Source organism: Eptesicus fuscus, chromosome 4, assembly GCF_027574615.1.
Source record: "Eptesicus fuscus isolate TK198812 chromosome 4, DD_ASM_mEF_20220401, whole genome shotgun sequence".
Classification (NCBI taxonomy): Eukaryota; Metazoa; Chordata; class Mammalia; order Chiroptera; family Vespertilionidae; genus Eptesicus; species Eptesicus fuscus.
In genome coordinates this window covers 12802428-12820154 of record NC_072476.1, presented here as the reverse complement: position 1 = coordinate 12820154, position 17727 = coordinate 12802428, and the positions used below count along the sequence as shown (strand labels likewise).

General features: G+C 52.5%; 1 protein-coding gene and 1 long non-coding RNA gene across 3 annotated transcripts; one reads left to right on the top strand and one right to left on the bottom strand.

Moving 5' to 3' along the window:
• Positions 1–5958: 5958 nt before the first annotated feature.
• Positions 5959–8318, top strand: LOC129148798 (uncharacterized). The gene is made up of 3 exons (XR_008555769.1): positions 5959–6228; positions 7666–7754; positions 8235–8318. It is a non-coding gene; the product is annotated as an uncharacterized LOC129148798 (long non-coding RNA).
• ZNF205 (zinc finger protein 205) lies at positions 6762–17480 on the bottom strand. Of its 2 annotated transcripts, none has more exons than XM_054714645.1 (8): positions 17419–17480; positions 16875–17001; positions 13644–13778; positions 11088–11301; positions 10691–10782; positions 10231–10351; positions 8204–8302; positions 6762–7963 (listed from the first exon to the last, which is right to left on the bottom strand). In XM_054714645.1, the coding sequence occupies exons 3-8, from the start codon at positions 13698–13700 to the stop codon at positions 6927–6929; spliced, it is 1620 nt and encodes a 539-aa protein (XP_054570620.1). In that variant the 5' UTR covers positions 13701–13778; positions 16875–17001; positions 17419–17480; the 3' UTR covers positions 6762–6926. The 2 variants fall into 2 exon arrangements, with proteins under 2 accessions (XP_054570620.1, XP_028001478.2); XM_028145677.2 differs by having other exon boundaries at positions 6762–7954.
• Between the last annotated feature and the right edge of the window lie 247 nt (positions 17481–17727).

Sequence of the window (17727 nt, the reverse complement as noted above, 5' to 3'; positions counted from 1 at the left end):
AAACAAAAAACATACTGAGGTGAGGATAAATCTGGAATCATTTTATATAAGTAATCTTTTGTCGTTTTTTGTTTTTTCCTTTTTATTGAATCTATGCTGTTAACACAGGTTAACAAAATTATACAGGTTTCAGGTGCACAGCTCCATAACACATCATCTGTACACTGTTCACCATCCCAAGTCAAGTCTCCTTCCATCACCATTTACTCCCCAATACCCTCCTCCACCTCTCCTTCCCCCCAAGTAATGTTTTGTTGACTGAAAAGTCTATCAGGGATATTTTTCCATATCAGCATTTATAAATAAAAGAATGCATCTGTTTTTCGAGCTGCATATTATTCCATAGCATGAAAGCTGCATATTTTATTTAAAGCCCCTTACCGCCAAAACCGGTTTGGCTCAGTGGATAGAGCGTCAGCCTGTGGACTGAAAGGTCCCAGGTTCGATTCAGGTCAAGGGCACGTACCTTGGTTGCGGGCACATCCCCAGTAAGGGGCCGTGCAGGAGGCAGCTGATCGATGTTTCTAACTCTCTCTCTTCCTTCCTCTCTGTAAAAAAATCAATAAAAATATATATATATTAAAGCCCCTTACTATTGGGCATTTAGTTTTCATTTTTTCTGTATTTCTACATACACTTTGCTGCATTCCCTTGAGGAACTTGCTGGAGGACGTGAGCCAAGACTGTTCTATCAAACAGTTGACGTGATGTTACTGGGTTCCCCTCCCCTACTGGCCTCAACGGAAAAGGACAAGGGGAAGAAGAAACTTGCAAGTCCCCCTTTTCCAAGAAAGGCCTTATAGTGTTCTACCAACGCCCTCTAGTGGCAAAAACTAACATCATATTGACGAGCAAAGGAGAAATGTCTACAGGATCCAGAAGGCTTCAGTATCACAAAGGACAAAATGAGTGTATTGGGGGCTGACAGACAAATTAATAACTAGCACACCTACCATATATTCTATTGGGCATTGCTGGCAGATGATAAATTATTTTCACACAGGTATATGAAATTGACAACCTAACTGACCTTTCTTTTCCTTCTGACAGTATTTTAGTTTATTTTTCTAGCTAGAAAATATAATCTATAATGAAAAAAGTAAAAATTTCTTTCCAAAAAATTATATTCATTTCCAGAATTTATAGGCATTATTTTCTTACTATTATAGCATTGTCCAGAACTCCCTAAACAATGTTAGGGCAGAAGACATCATTCTCTTGGCTAATTAAAATACTTTTAATGATTTACAATTGTCTATTGACTGTCTCTTATACCCATGCTCATATTAAGCAACATCTATTCTCATTTGTAGCAGAAAGACTACTAGTTGTTCCCTAATATCAGTTTTTCCCTCCTATAGTAAGCATTTTTAGATGGGCACATGGCCATTTAGAATAAAGACTATATTTTCCAAGCCTCTCCTATAGCTAAGTATGGCCATGTAATTAAAGTGAAACCAATGAGATGTGAGCAGATGTGATGTATGCATCTTACTGGAAAGGGATCAGTCATGTCCCTAGTCTCTTTTCCCCAACTGCTAGCAGGAATTTGGACATAGTGGCATGGACCATGCAAATAAGAGTAACATCCAGAGGTGTCGAAGCAATAAGATGGACAGTGCCTGGATTCCTGATGACTGTGGAGCCACCAAAATAGCCCTGGACTTATACTCAGGAAGGTAATGTGAAAAAGAGATATCATGCTTAAGCCACTGTTATTTTGGATCTCTATTACAACCAGAATGTATACCTTATCTAGCACTACTGCCTACTAAGAGTTCTTTCGTTAAAAAGAAATAGCCTGGCCAATGTGGCTCAATGGTTGAGTGTTGACCCACAAATCAGGAAGTTGTGGGCTCGATCTCCAGTAGGGGGTGTGCTGGAGGCGGCCAATCAATGATTCTCTCTCATCATTGATGTTTCTAGCTCTTCCTCTCCCTTCTTCTCTCTGAAATCAATAAAAACCTATGTAAAAAGAGAGAGAGAGAGAGAAATAGCCCTGGCCGGTGTGGCTCAGTTGGTTGGGTGTCATTGTGTGCATCGAAAGGTTGCAGGGTTTGATTCCTGGTCAGGGCACATGCCTGGGTTGCAGGCTTGATCCCTGGTGGGGGGGCCTGCGGGAGGCAGCCAATCAATGTTTCACCCTCACATTGATTCTCTCTCCCTCTTCCCATCTCTCTGTTTTAAATTTTAAAATCAACATGTATGTTTAAATCCATGGTTTGAGATCCCAAGATGGCACTTTTAACGGTGGTGGAGTAGCAAGCAGGTTAGGAGTCTGAGTCTCTTTTGACTGTAGATTAGGGCTCCCATGCCAGTCTTGCCATAGGCTGCCTACCTCTGGCCCACCTCCAGACATTATCTTGAGAAATACCCTTGTCTCATTTAAGACCCTGTTATTTTGGGTCTCTGTTATTTGGAGTTGAACTGAATCCTGACGACCTCATAGGGTCATTATAAGGATTACATAAATGAAAGAATACAAGTAGACCAGTATTAACTCTTAATACACAGTAAATGCTCATTAAAGAGTGGTTAGTCTCAGGGAGTTATCATCACCAGGAACTTGTCAGGAGCATAGAGAACCTGAGAAGTTGCCCGAGTTAGAACCCCTGGGCATCTTTTCCACTTTCCCCTGAAGATTTCAGCCCAACTTGCTCTGGTCAGTGGCCTGTTCCATTGTCTTAATCTGCATGGCTGGCCTTGAGCTTTATTCGTTGAGAACAGAAAAACTGGAGTGCTCTAGGAGGTGAGTGAGCCGCAGGTCACCGAGTGCTGCATTTGGAACCCAGACAGGAAGGCTGCCTGACCCGTGTCACAGGCTGGACCAGGAACGTGAGCATGCGGAAGGCTGGGCCATCTTCACAACCTCCCTTCTCCACCATCCAGGCGACCAGGGAGAGGCCTCAGGCCACAGCCCTTCACAAGTCTCCCTTCTCTAGCTTCCCCTCCCTCCCACCAGGGTTGTCATTTCACCTCATGAAACGCCGGTCTCTTCTGGGCAGGGCCTTGATTTTGTTGGCTTCATTTTGTTTTCCTAGCTTGGAAGGGTCTGCCCCCAGATTCTTATAAAACGGCTTCTTGTCATTCTTCAAGTCTTAGCTTAAATGTTCCCTCCTTGCATGGGCCTTTTCTATCAGTTGCTAGCATCCTTCATTGCTTCACCTGTCCTTTCTTTCTGGCATTTGTCACTACTTGAAATTAATGTATCATTTATCTGCTTGCCAGTCTCCTCCACCAGGGCCAACCCCATGAGCGCAAGGATCTTGTGTGGCTTTTTCATCGCTTATTCCTCAACATTTAGCAAAGAACCCGGAATGCATTCATTTTATATTTAAAAAAATGAATGAGTGACTGCAGCAAAGACCCTATTTAATGTTTTCCCGGCTTTTACCACCCCCTCACCTCGCACCGGAGTCCTCAGTTTACCCGCCCCCGCCCCGAAGGTTCCCCCTCTCTCTCCCCCCCGCCCCCCCCCCCCAAGAGGACCGCAGTCTCCCTCCAGGCAGTGGCCGCGCTAGCGCTCAGCTCCCACTGGCAGCACCGTGTCAGCGGCAGGTGTCCGGGCTGAGGCCGGGTGCGCGGGCAGGATTTCCCTGGCGCCGCGGAAGCGTCAGCCATCCTCAAGGTTGGATGTGGCCGCCAGGCTCGGGCTCCCCGGGTCTCGGGGTAGCAACTAGGTGATGGGGGCTCGAGCACGACGCCGGAAGTGGCCCTGGCCCTCCGTCCGCATCCCGTCTAGGACGGCAGGAGGCTTGGTATCTCTGTGGTAGGCCCAAGGCCGGCTCTGAAGGCTCTGGGGCTGGCGACGAAACCAGGAGTCCAGCCCCCAGTCGTTGGTTCCTTTTGCATCCGACGCCGGACTAAAGGAAAGGGGCAAGTTTCAACATCGAGACCGTCGGGCCGTAGCCGTGCGCTCAGAGGTTTGCAGGTTCATCCTGTCCTGGTGGGGGCATGTGCGGGAGGCAACCAATCCATGTGTCTCTCTCACATCGATGTTCCTCTCTCTCTCTTTCTCCCTCCCTCCCTCCACTCTCTCTAAAAATCAATGGGAAAAAGATTCTTAGTGGAGGACCAACAAACAAAGAAGAAATCCAGAGCGTGGGGTCCGTTGCCCTAGCAGCCCGCTGTGGCTGGGGGGCGTGGAGAAAACGACCACTAAACGGTCCGCTCGCGAGAACGTCAGCCGCGATTGGCCGGTTTTCCCGGTGCCCGCCTCTCGCTTCGCCTGATTGGCTAAAGGCAGGAGAGGCGGGGCCTCCCAGAGCCGGGCCTTCCAGGGCCGGTCCTCCGTGAGGTGGGAACACTTGTGGTCGATCCCCCAAGACCCCGGCGGGTTTCCAGACCCCAACGTGGTGCCGAGGCCGTGGACCACGCGCCGGGAGGGCTGCGCGGCCAGCCAGGACCTGTGCTGAGCCTGTGGCCGCCCAGGAAGAGGGCGGAGAGCCCAGAGGAAGTACTCTCCCCTCGCCTTCGCCCTCCTGAAGGCGCAGGACCCGGTTGGGCTCTGCAGTGCCCTGAAGCTGGTATGTCAGGGGTGAGAAGCGAGGAGGAAGTAGGCCACACCTCAGTCGCTACCCAGAGCTACCGAGACCCTGGTGTCCCCTCACCCCCGCCTGCTACCTCAGTGGCACTCCCTAACTCACCAAACCACGAACACCCTTCACCCTGACATTCCAGGCCCTTCTGCGACGCCCCAGCTACCTCCTCACTCTTAGCTGCTCTTGTCAAATAGTTCCCAAACTGCCAAGTTCCACTCTTAAAATGCTCTTGCCTGGCCGGTGCCAGAATGGTGATCTGTGGATGGACGTCTAGGAAGGAAAGGAGAGACCAGGGCGGTCTTGGAATCACATCTCTATGCCTCATGCTATGAAAAGGGAAGACAGTTTCTCCTGGATACTGTGGTCTCTGAGCTTCTCATAGGCCAGAGTGAAGCCTTTAAATGATTCTTGACTCACTCAACAGACCTCCGAGTGGTTCAAGTCCTGACCCCTGGCCGTGCAGCCCAAGCAAATAGCCACCGTGCAAACGAATATTCTGTGCTAAGCTTGTGCCAAGTGCTGACAGCTCCGTGTCCTTTTAAGTCGCCTTCTCACTTCTCTCTCCTTCATTAGAAGACAAGCTCCGGGGGCTGCAAGCCTGCTTTGTGTGAGAGCCCCGTCAGCCCCTCACGCTGAGCCAAGCAGAGAAATCCCATTTCTGGCTGTGACTGGAGCCATGAAGGCAAGCTGAAGGGAGGGAACTGCTTTCCTTCTCACCAGTCCTGCCAGCAACTTAACCCTAGATCCCACTGAGGCCTCCAGTCCTGCCTGGGCTCCCACTAGTCAGCAGCTTTCTGGCATCCCAATGATTGTATGCTCCTCCCTCCCCCATCTCCGGCTGAATCCAGCACCCCAGAAGGTCAAGTCCACTCTTACTCTTTTTAGACAGCCCTGCCTCATAATATCATGCATTAATTAGATAGTCAATAGCTGTTGGGGTGCATGGAAATAGGGGTATTCTTTACCTGGTAAAATCCCTGGCCCTGAACCCCAGCTTTCAGCTCTCCAGTTGTATGGCTTTGGGAAAGTTAGCCTTTTCTCCCAGCCTCCATTTCGTCATCTATAAAACTGGGATAAGCCCTAGCCAGTTTGGCTCAGTGGATAGAGCATCAGCCTGCGGACTGAAAGGTCCTGGGTTCAATTCCAGTTGGGGGCACATGCCTGGGTTGTGGGCTCGATCCCCAGTGTGGGACATGCAGGAGGCAGCCAATTGATGATTCTCCCTCATCATTGATGTTTCTGTCTCTCTTTCCCTCTCTCTTCCTCTCTGAAATCAATTTAAAAAAATAATTACATAGGTTAAAAAAACTGGGATAAAACCCACTCCTCAGTGTTGTGGAGTAGAGGTGACATATATATGGTACTTGGTCCCATGCCTGGCAGGGCAGCTGCTCAACAACTGGCAGCTATTATTAATATCCCCATTCTGCCATCCCTTAGGAGCTGGGAGCCAACCAGGGCTGCAGCCACCCTGCTGGCTCCATGATCCACGGAGACAGGTGGGGTCTCAATGGCCTCTCTGATGCAGACGTCAAGGTCAGAACTGCATGTTATCTTGGGAGCCAAGCTGCAAATCCTGGATAATAAGCAGGCTGAGCCTACCCCTCCCAGGAAACACAGTAGAGAATGGGAAACAAACAACAGAAGCAAAAAGCTAGAAGGCCAGGAGTAAAAGAACCAGGCAGAGGTGAGTAGGGCAAACTATAAAGGACACGTGTGAAGAGGCCAACGAGGGGAGAAGTAGCAGGAACTGGCAGCAGCCCCAGAAGGAACTAGGAGGGACAGGAGTCCCTGGTGAGTGAGGCTTTCATACCGAATTACCACTAGACCCCAGAGAAAGCAGATGGAAAATGTCTGAGCTGGTACCTGCGACAGGAGACGGGGCAGGCAGGAGACAGTAAGTATGAGTTCACGAGCTGGCCCTGGCCCGCTCCTGGCTCCCAGCAGGCCCAGGGGGGTTTCAGGGCTCAGTGGGCAGGCCCACGGGATGAGAGTGATGGAGGCAGCAGAAGGCCCACCAGGAGTCCACCATTCCAGCAGTGGCTGGTTGGCTTCAGGTCTTAAAACCTCCTTCGCCCGGAGACTTACGGTCCTGACCATTTGGATAGGGCCCCAACCCAAGTCTGGGGCCAGCCACCAGCATCCCCCATGGCCCCACCCCTCCCCACCCCACCACCCCACCTCAAGACAGAGCAATAGGCTGTGGCTTGAATTCCAAGTCCTTTAATTTGCAACTAGCCTGCCTGCTCTTCAACGTAGATCCTCCCAGTGTTGCCATGCCCCATCCCCATGCCAGCACCTCCCAACTCCCTTCCCGCTACCTTCTCACTGCCATTGCAGCTGCCCTCGTTCCTCCCCGGGGCCTGGCCCCTCCCTCCAGGCCTCCTAGGTGGGAGCAGGTGGGGGTGCCGCCAGAGCGCCCGCAGCCCCCAGCATCAGCATGGCCAGGGCCTTGGGGCCCGTGGTGTGGATCTTTTCATGCCGGTGCAGGTTGGAGCGCCTGCTGAAGCTCTTGCCGCAGAGGGGGCAGGAGTAGGGCCGGACCCCGCGGTGGGTGCGCTGGTGGGCAGTGAGGTGCGAACTGTGGCTGAAGCTCTTGCCGCAGTCGAGGCAGTGGTAGGGCTTCTCCCCCGTGTGCGTGCGGTTGTGCGCGATGAGGTTGGAGCGCTGGCTGAAGCACTTGCCGCACTCGGGACAGGGGTAGGGCTTGACCCCTGTGTGGGTGCGCTGGTGGGTGACCAGGGCCGAGCTCTGTGTGAAGCACTTGCTGCAGATGGGACACTTGTGGGGCTTGGCACCGGTGTGCGTGCCCTGGTGAGTGACCAGGTCCGAACGGCGGGTGAAGCGCTTGGCACAGCGGTCGCACACGTAGGGCTTTTCGCCCGTGTGGATGCGCTGGTGCTGGATCAGTGTGGAGTGGTGGCTGAAGCTCTTCCAGCAGGAGGGGCAGGTGTAGGGCTTCTCGCCAGTGTGGATGATCTGGTGCTGGATGAGGTGTGAGCTGCGGCCGAAGCGCTTGCCGCAGTCCGTGCAGGCGTAGGGTTTCTCGCCCGTGTGCGTGCGTCGATGCGTCACCAGGTGGGAGTGCCAGCTGAAGCCCTTGCCGCACTGCTCGCATTTGTAGGTCTTCTTGCTGGTGTCACTGTCAGGGGCCAAGCCCTCCTCGCTGCTTTCGGGGGCGCCTGTCTCCCCCTCGCTGGGTTTCTCTAAAAGGTCAGTGTCGGACAGGGCTGGTTCCAGCTGTCTCTCCTCCGGGGGTCCCGGCTGCCCCTCATCTTTGGCGGGCCCCATTCTCTGGCTGCTGGCTGCCTGCCATCCACACTGCAGGACATCCTGGGCTCTCCCTGCCCTGGTCCTAAAGGACTTCACATCCCCAGGGACTGCCGGATCCTCCTTTCTCACCTCCACCGCTCCTGGAGAAACTGTTTCCAACCAGAGAGAGGCTTTTGTGAGGGACCCATGGGAATTCCAGAGATGGAGAAAAGCGCAAGGACCCGAGGGGGGCCTGGGAAACGACGGCCACCCTGAGCAGAGGGGAGGCTGGCACCCTGCCCCAGGCAGGGCCATGTGTCTGCACCCACAGGAACCAGACCCTGCACAGACAAAGGGCACCTGGGAGTGACACTGACAACCCACCGCCCACCCATCACCCCTGGACGCACCTCTCTTCTCCTCTTCATCTCCCATCTGCAGGCATGAACTTGAGGCCTCGCCCTTGCCCTGCACCTGGGAGGCCCAGAAAGTTCTGCTGAAAGGAAACCCTGGCCAAAAAGAGATGCAGAGCTCAGTCACAGACCTCCCGGGCTGCCCAGCAGGAGACACCCCCCCGAGAAGTGACAGAGCAAAGGGGAATGAGTGCAACTGGAAACACCAGGTAATATCACATGAGCTCAAAGACTGCTTGGGGTCAGATGTCCACCCTCTCTAGGAAGCACGTTCCAGGGTCACCCCTAGACACAGTCTTTTCAGGGCTGAGTTAGGGCTCCTCCTTGTCTCCTTGAACAAGCACCAGAAGTAAAGGGCCAGTTCAGCTGCCAGCAACCCGCTTCCTCACACTGCCACAGCAGTGGGCCCAGCATCGTTGGAAACCAAACAGTCTCCCACTCCTGCACCTACACTTTTCCAAGACCATCAGCAAAAAAGGGCTCCGGGGGAGGGCCGGGGACAGGAAGGCCAGAGACACTGACCACCCAGAAGTCAGGGACCAGAGGTCCATTCGGCAAGTCCTTGGTAAAGGCCTGAGAATTCTGGTTAAGTCAGTGAGAGAGCAGAGGGCCTGGCCTCCATCCCCTGATCCAAGCTCCCAGGAAGGAAGGGAATGTGTTGGACAAACTGGGTCATTTAGGTCATTCGTGAGACCTGTCATGGGGCCACAAATGGGCACTAGGTTCCTTCTGATCTCCCAGGACTTGCCCAGACCTGCTGATATGGGCCCTGAGACTGTTAACAATTAAAGGAGTGAGCAGGGTGGCTGTGATTTTGGGGTCCATCAGGGACCGTAGGGGTCTCAGCTCACCACTGAAGTCAAAGGGGGCCATTACCAAGCCCTCAGCTCCACTTGGACTAGCAGGTGTGCAACAGATGTGTGTTGATAGACATATTAACTGAATGAATGAATGAAGAGCCCAGCCAGCGTGGCTCAGTGGTTGAATATCGACCTATGAACCAGGAGGTCAAGGTTCGATTCCTGGTCAGGGCATATGTCCAGGTTGTGGGCTCGATCCCCAGTGTGGGGCATGCAGGAGGCAGCTGACCAATAATTCTCTCTCTCCCTCTCCCTTCCTCTCTGAAATAAAAAAATATATATTTTTAAAAATGAATGAACACACTGAGTTTTCCATAAGATCTCATAAAAATCTGCCCAAAAAAACTAGATTCTGAAAGTGAGAACCGCCCTGGGACTTAACTCCTACAGTGAGAAAAACAGAGCGCCACGCCCCTCTGAGAAGAGGACGCGCCTCTTGGGCATGAGTCTACGAGTCTGGAGATTAACCGGCGCCATGTCCCCCCTACTGCAGGCATGCAGCCCTGACCCCAGAGCCAAGTTTTCTGCTCAGACACTTCTAAAGCCTGGCTTCAAGAAAGAGGAGGGTGCCCAGCTGGTGTGGCTCAGTGGATGAGTGTCAACCTATGAACCAGGAGGTCACGGTTCCATTCCTGATCAGCACACATGCCCAGGTTGTGCGCTCAATCCTCAGTAGGGGGCGTGCAGGAGGCAGCAGATCAATGGTTCTCTCTCATCATTGATGTTTCTCTCTCTTTCTCCTCTCTCCCTTCCTCTCTGAAATCAATAAAAATATTAGAAAGAAAGAGAGAGAGAGAAAGAGGGTGAAACTACAGGAATCAGCACACAGAAGAACCAAAGAGAAGCAGAATCTGCAGGTAGGCACTGTCTAGTCCAGCAGCCAACTAGCCACATATAGTTATTTCAGTTCAAAACTGAGCTGATTAAGTGAAATAAATTAAGTACTCAGTTGCTCTAACCAGCCACATCTGGCTCATGGCTACCATCTCAGCCCATACGTGGAGCATGCCCATCACTAGGAAGGTTCTACATAACAGCACTGTCTATGTGAACTATGAGAAGGGTTTAAGCCTTGGAAAGCTGGGAGGTGACAGTGGGACAGACCCCCCTCTGACATCTAGGGCCTCAGGAAGTGGTCGCCCCAGCACAAGTGCCAGCCCTTACCCAAGGCCAGCCCATTTCGCTTCTGCAGGACATCCCGGTAGAAACTCTGCTGCGTGTGGTCCAGCTGCCCCCACTCCTCCCGGGAGAGGTACAGAGCCACGTCCTCAAAGGTGACTGGCATCTGAAACAACACAAAATGCCTTCTCGCAGGACACGACAAGGCCTGGTGGAGGGGGCCTGATAGTGCCAAGATGAGATTCCCAACTCCCAACCTGCTGCCCAGGTCTGAGGGTGAAGCAGGAGCCGTCCAAGGATTTTGGGGGGAGGGGGGCAAGAATAAGGCAGTTGTGTACAACAGACAACAGGAACAAAAACGAGAGACCTTCTTTCCGACATCACAGCCAAAGCTCGGATCTCCAGCACATCTCCCTCCAGCACCCACCCTCGGGTCCGGTGCTGAGATCTGGAGGACGATTCAGTCAGAGATGCTGTCCCTCCAGCCCTGGACAGGCGCACTCACCTGGGACCAGGCAGTGAGGAGCGCTGCAGCCATCTGCCGGTCTCTGGTCCTCCCCTCATGGGAAAGCACGGGGATCTGAGGGGAGGGGAGGGCTGAGAGAGGAGAGAGGTCCTCAGAGAGGCCACCTCACCCTGCTGCATCCTGCTGCTCCCCAAGTGGGCTCATGCCTGGAAAATCCACAGCTGCCTCAAACCCCACCGCTGACCCCACCCAAGAAGAGGTCAGTAGGCTCTGAGGCTGTGTCAGGATGGCCTCCAAGAGGCAAGTGAGCAGACACCCAGGCATCGCTCCTGACCATGGCAGGGGCCTCTTCCCCTCCCCACCTGGGCTGTGAGCCTCCATCTCTCCTCACAGCTGCTGCCCGGGAAAGCACTGCTCTTCACATCCCTCTCCTCACCTCCTCCAGGCAAAAAAAGAGCTTTCTCCTTAGAGCCCTGGCTTAGGCGCCCCCAGCTCCAAGCTCCTTGAGCCTTGTCCTCCTGCAACGCCTCCTCAGGGTGTGGTTCTTGCAGCTCTGTCTTAATGTAGGGTGACTCCTGGGCGGCTCCCAAAGGCACCATCTCCTTTGACTCGGAAAGCATTTCTTGACAAGGATGCCCAGGACCTGGAACCTAGGAATGGCAGCCCCCATCAGCACTGGGATGGAGACGGGGAGACACGGCCAAGCACCATGTCCTCCACACCGAGGGGTCCCTGCAAGGGCAGACACCTAGTGTGGCCGAATGCACAACCAAACACAAGACACAGCTTGAAGCACTGGCCTTGCTTCCTTTCCCCATCCCCAGGGGCCTGTGCATCTCCTGCTCACCACCACAGGGAAGAAAGGCAGGCTTATCAAGGCCCTGCTAGGTGCAAGCTGGCCCAGTGCCCACAGGACGGCTGCCTGTTTCAATTCAAGCCTGCACCTCTAGCAGCTGTGTGGATTATTATTTTTAATATATGAGGAAACCAAGTACAGCAGGTTGAAAATCTAATGACTGGGGTCCTTATAAAAAGAGGAGAGGACACAGAAATATGGAGGAGGCCATGCGAAGACAGAAGCAAAGGTTGGAGTGATGCTGTCACAAGTCAAGGGACAGCGGGAGCCCCCAGAAGCCAGAAGAGGCAGAAAGGATTCTCCCCTAGAGCCTCGGGAGGGAGCCCTGGCCACACCTTGATTTTGGGTTTCTGGCCTCCAGAACTGAGAGAATCAATTCTGGTTGTTTTAAGCCACCAAGTTTGTGGTCCTGTGTTACGGCAGCCCTAGGAAACGAATATTCCCAGGCTCAGAGATCAGACAATGGCCCAAGATCATGGAGCTGGTGAGTGACTCAACCAGGATTTGAACTCAAGTGTATCTGACTCCCAAGTCACCCTAGTGCCACCATGTCTTAAAGGTGACAGGGAGGCATCATGTGGCCTTGGGCTGTTTCTGGCCTGACTCAATTTGGTCAGAGTGGTTGGGCGTTTGTTGGTTTGGAGAAAAAAAACCCAAGAGTGCCACTAAGTGTGCTGAGGCCTGATGCCCATCTTGGTCTGACAGAACTCCTCTCCAGCTCACCCCCTTCAGCACCACCCCGCACAGTGGGACTTCAGGGTCCTCCCAATTTGTCGCCCCTTCGTCACACCAGCCTCAGCCCGTCCTCTGGAGAGTGAGGAGCAGGCTTTAGTTAGGTGACTGGGGCTCAAATCCAGAGCCGTTCCTCACTAGCCATCCACCAGAGCAGGCACCGCCTCCACCCAAACCTCCAGAGCCTCAGTTAAGTTGCTTCCCTTACACTTGGAGGCCCCTGGTGAAGCCTCACTGTCCTCCGCAGCACAGGGACTAGCCAGCCTTCTGCTGGGAACTCATGCAAAACCCTCCCCACTCCCCCCATTTCCATCTGTGTTAGTCTCACAGGAAAAAACCCGGGAGTCAGGGTGCCTGAGAACCACGTGGGTGAGGCAGCCTCCAAGACTCAGCTGCTCTGCCTCCTGCACAGATAACGGGCGAGCAAGAGCTGCCCAGAAAGTTCTAGATAAACAGTTACTATTATTATTATTACTCAACTGTGTGAGCTGACAGAACCCACCATCAGCAGAGCATGTCATGGATGTGTGAAGCCCTTTGGTGTTACAAAGGCATTGTGGAATGGAAACCAAACAAGGGTAACAATTCCTTGTGCTTCTATGGTAGGAAAAACAGAACTAGTACTTGATTTGTATTTGCACTACTAGGTGAGGGGACATAGGTCTCTCTGACTAGGTTCCGGTCGCTGTGGGTGTTCTTGTTTTGTGTGTTACAAAAATGACCTCCTACAGGCTGATGAACTGCTTACAGAGGACTCTTTGCCCATTATCTCCTCTGAGCCTCCTAACCACCTGCGTGAGACAGATGGGAACAACAGGCACATGATCCACATTTTATAGATCATACACCTGGTTTCCAGAGGCCAGGGGACTTGCCCAAGGTCACACACCTGGCTGTGACTGACTCATATTCCTCTGATTCCAAGTCTGGTGACTCTGGTCTCCCTGTAATTACACACACACACACACACACACACACACACACACACACACACACGGTACAGGAAGGCCTAGGTGCTCATACCCAGAAAGAAGAGAAGGGGTCTCAGGCCAAGGACAGTGTGTGTGTGGAGGGGTGGGGGGGTACTGAGGCTTCTGTGTGTGCTCTGGGTTCTGTTCAGAGAGCTAGCCTCCTCAGTAGGGTTCCTACACAGCCTAACTGCTACCTCACAACGTGGCCTTTGGTCCTCTGACTATTGCAAAGCAATGCAGTTCCACAGAAGTCAATTCCCAGGTGGAAAGTATTCCCCATCATACCATCTTCTTTTTAATACCCCCCTCACCCCCACCCACCAGCTCTGCACCCCAGTGAGTCTAACTCTTCCATTGCCTCCTCCTGTGAAGATACCATCCAGCTCCAGTTCCTTCCAAAGCACACCTCCCTCACCCGGCGCCCCGTCCGTACCTCTTGGGCTCTCTCTTTGTCCTGGGTAGCCCGGATGCCGCCACGATCTGCAGACATTCTATCTCACAGCAAGAAAGCACAACGGAGTCGTTTCTCCTCTGTTGGCCAGGCCCCTTCCAGCTTCTGGCCAGGAGCCTGGAAGAGCAGAAGGAAACCAGGCAACGTCTCCTGGACACCTCTGAAGTGCCCCCAAAAAATCCCATGTAGGGCCAGATGCACCCCCGTTTTCAATAAAAAATAAAGCCTCCTTGATGCCATCCAACGGCCTCCCTCTGTTTTTTGGCTCCTCGCTTCTACAGCATGCTATTTTGTATTGTCCCGTCTGTCACTAAACAAGAGCCCATCAGCTCGGGCAAAGCAGGGCTGACTAGGGATCTGTATCTCCTGTCATCAGAAGCTGAAAGGTCTGCAGAGATCCTACAAAGCAGGTGCTGCGTGGGGCCCCTAACACCACAGCCAGCTCAGCTGAGGAATCCAGGCTCTGGCATTTCTCTGGCTCAGGACACACATACACCCTGAACTCGGCCCGACTCAACCCTGCCTGGGATCCAGAAAGTGAGCTGCCCACTCTCAGCAGCCCTCCCTGCAGCTGCAATGACCCGCCTGGCCTTGGGAGTCCATCTGGCTCAGGGTCCTGATCGGAGGATGTCCTTCCTGTCTTTCCCCTTCCCCAAGCTGGTTCCAGGACCCCTTCTCTCCAAGCCTTCTACCCTCGACCCCGTCCCCTCCTGCCAGCTGGCTGCCCAAATCGGTCTTTGGATTCAGGCCCCCACCCCGACCCCCCACCCTCACTGAGGGGGAAGTGGATGGGGCACCTTGAACAGTGGGAAGGGGGGGTCCTCCCCCAGGAAAGTTGTCGCGGCAGCCAGCACCAGGGAAGGGGAGCCGGGTGGAGGCTGGGATTAAGGACAACAGGAAGTCCCTCCCAGATCCCGTTCCCCGCGTAGCTGCAGTCCTAGGGGGTTCCTGGCTTCGAGGGTTCCGGGCTTAGGGTCCCAAGCCCAGCAGTGCCTGCTCTTGCTCCAAAGGTCACTCCCAATCTGCACTGGCAGCTCACAATCACTTTTCCGGGCACGAACTACTTGTGATGCCACCCAAGCGGGGGTGCAAATATGGGAAAATGCATTTTATGGGAGGAGTTTGACATTTGGCATTTCAGAGAGAACACTGCAGCTGTCCTCACAGGAGGGAGGGCACTTTGCTGGGTGGAGGGGTACATGGTCCTTTTCAGCACCCTTGAGGACTTCTAAAGGTCTGTGGTGTCTCCATAAAGATTTCCCCTGTATTTTATTTATGGCCCCCAGGCTGGTCAGCAGGTCCTCCGGGTTCCCCCCAAGACTGATACAGAGTTCCCTCTTCATAAGAGGGAACTTAGGAAACAGAGGCCCAGGATCTCCCTTCTACCTCTTTCCCCCCATTTCCCTCCACCTCTGAAAGATGGGGGATCAATCTAATTTTTCTAGTTGCCTCCTACCCCCAACTCCCCTCTCGAGGCTGAGGTTAGCGGAGGTTAAGGGGTCTGGCCCAACTATCCATGGGGCCCCAGACCCTCAGACATCCCTGGTAGGTTCATATTCCACCTCCCAGTCAGAAAAGGGGTGGGGACTAGCCCTGAAGTCAGATTCTAGGAAGATTCATTCCTCCAGGAAACATTCCCCTGCCCATTGCCTTCAGCCCATCAGTCCTGTGAGACGTATCCACTTCATCCAGTAAGACAAGCATGACTGGCCCCTGTACCAGCCCACAGGTGTGCTACAAAGGCTCACAAGGATTTCACTCTTTAGAAAACCAGAGGCCCGATGCACGAAATTCGTGCAAGAGTAGGCCTTCCTTCCCCTGGCTGGCTGCTGGCACCGGCTTCCCTCTGGCACCTGGGACCTGGGCTTCCCTCTGGCTGCTGGCAGGCACTCAGGACCTGGGCTTCCCTCGCAGCCCCGGCTTCATCCGGAAGGTCGTCCAGAAGGATGTCTGGTCTAATTAGCATATTATGCTTTTATTATTATAGATTAGTTTCCAAAATTTAAAAATTAGAATTCTCATAAATTTTATTTTCTTGAAAAATTAGAACATCTGGCAACCCTGAACCCAACTTCCTCACATCCAGGGGCTGCTCTCAGATGGCCACATTTGTCCCCACTTGGCCCCTGCAGCATTTTGAGTTTGCAACTCTCCTTCTGGAGTTCAACATGTTTTAGGAGTCCTAGGACTCTAACCCATTCTGTTGTCACTTTGATGAAGGAAAAATTACCCCTAGGGTTTATCTCTGGTCAGTATTTCCAGGCATTTTAATCCTCAAGGTAAAGAGAGATGTACAAATGTGTAGCAAAAGTAAATAATGTTTTCAAGCCAGAGAGAGCTACAAACTGAGAAGAAGCCACAGGGAGCCCTGGAGAAGATGAACTGCTCAATCTGTGAGCATTTCTCCATCAAGGAGGAGCATGGCCAGTGTCCAGAGTGAGGGACCTTGCTCCTCAGGTGAACCATTTTAGCCCATGGCAGTCCCAGGAGTGCACAGAGTCCAAAAAGAGTGCTTCCTGGGCAAAAGTCTCTACCAGACGTAAGGGACACGTCAGGGATACTGGGAAGCCCGGAGATTTGGGTCCCACCAGGGGATTGCCTAAACTAGACCGAATAAAGTAATAGTATTTATTTAACTGTTCAAAAAATATATATGGAGCACCTGCTATATGACAGATATTAGCCCCTTCTTGGAAAGAAAAGGAAACCCTTCCAGGACTGGCGCTAGGACTGAGCAGGTCTAGGAGGAAAGGCTCTCACATTTGCTCTGTGGGAATTCCCTGAGAGAGTTCAGAAAGGCACCCAGGCAGGGTGAGTAAATAAGTAAAGCAGAGATCAAAACCTAAATGCACTGGTTGTATGAAACTTGTGTATTAAATATAATCATGTTCTGTTTAAAAAACAAAACACCTAAATGCATCCAGCAGCCAGGCAATACCACAAATGACTGGTTCCTTGGGTGTAAGACCAGAGTGGGGAGGGACTTCAGAGGCCTCAATAAACCATATTTTGTTTAAGATGTGACAGTTGGGGACCCAGAACTGCCAAAGCTTGAGGATTTTTCAAGAGAACTCAAAAAGAATTAGATTTCTATGTGAAATGTCCTTTTAAATGTTGATGACTAAAATAAATTTTTAAAAATAACTCCATATAAACCCAGCACAAATAACTGGTTGTCCAGTTCACAGGCCACCAATTTAGGAATGTACTCACCTCAGGAGCCTGTCACAAGGATAATTATCATGGATGAAGGCGCTTATGGGAGCTTCAGGCACGGGAAACACAAATGCAAACTGGTATCAGGTGGCTTCATTGAGCTTGAGTAAGGAGAATACGCTACCTTTAGAAAATAAATCAAGACCTATCCTCAGAGATTGGCCTGAGAGCTAACTCAGGTCTTAAAGAGGACTTTACAAAAACAAAAACAAACAAACAAAACGCACCCAGAATAATAAAAACTAAAAAACACACACAACAATCTTAAGTAAGGAAAAAACAACCTTGTATGAAGGCAGCCCAGGCTGGAGACAGGGCAATGCAAACATCTAGTCTTAGTAAGAAGAGACCAGAGGGGGAAATAAAGGAATGGGGGAGAGGGAGAAAAACAGGAATAATCGAATAAATAGCAGAGCAAATGTTAACCACTGACAAAGAAAAAAAGAAAACCAGTATAAGTGTTAGATAGGAGGGGTCCCAGGAATAAAGAAGAAAAATAAGAAACCCCAAGTCTGCTGGAGACCAGGTCGTGGGAGCTCACCCCCAGAGGCACGGAGGTGACTCCACGGACGGGTCCCCTAATGCGAGGCAGTGGGAGAGGACGCTTTCCGAGCACCGATGCTGGGAGCGTGTTGCCTAGGCAACGACGTTGCCCCGCCCGCGGACACGCCGGTGATTGGCTGACGTCCATATGACCCCGCCTCTCCAAGGCCACTCTCACCTGCGCGCTCCCGTCCGCGCCCCCGAGGGGCAGCCCTGCTGAGTGGAGTTACCCTTGTGCCTCCTGACCCAGGCGGGTGTGCTGGCGTTTCCCGTCCGGCTGCCCCACTCCAACTTCCGGTTTTCCCGG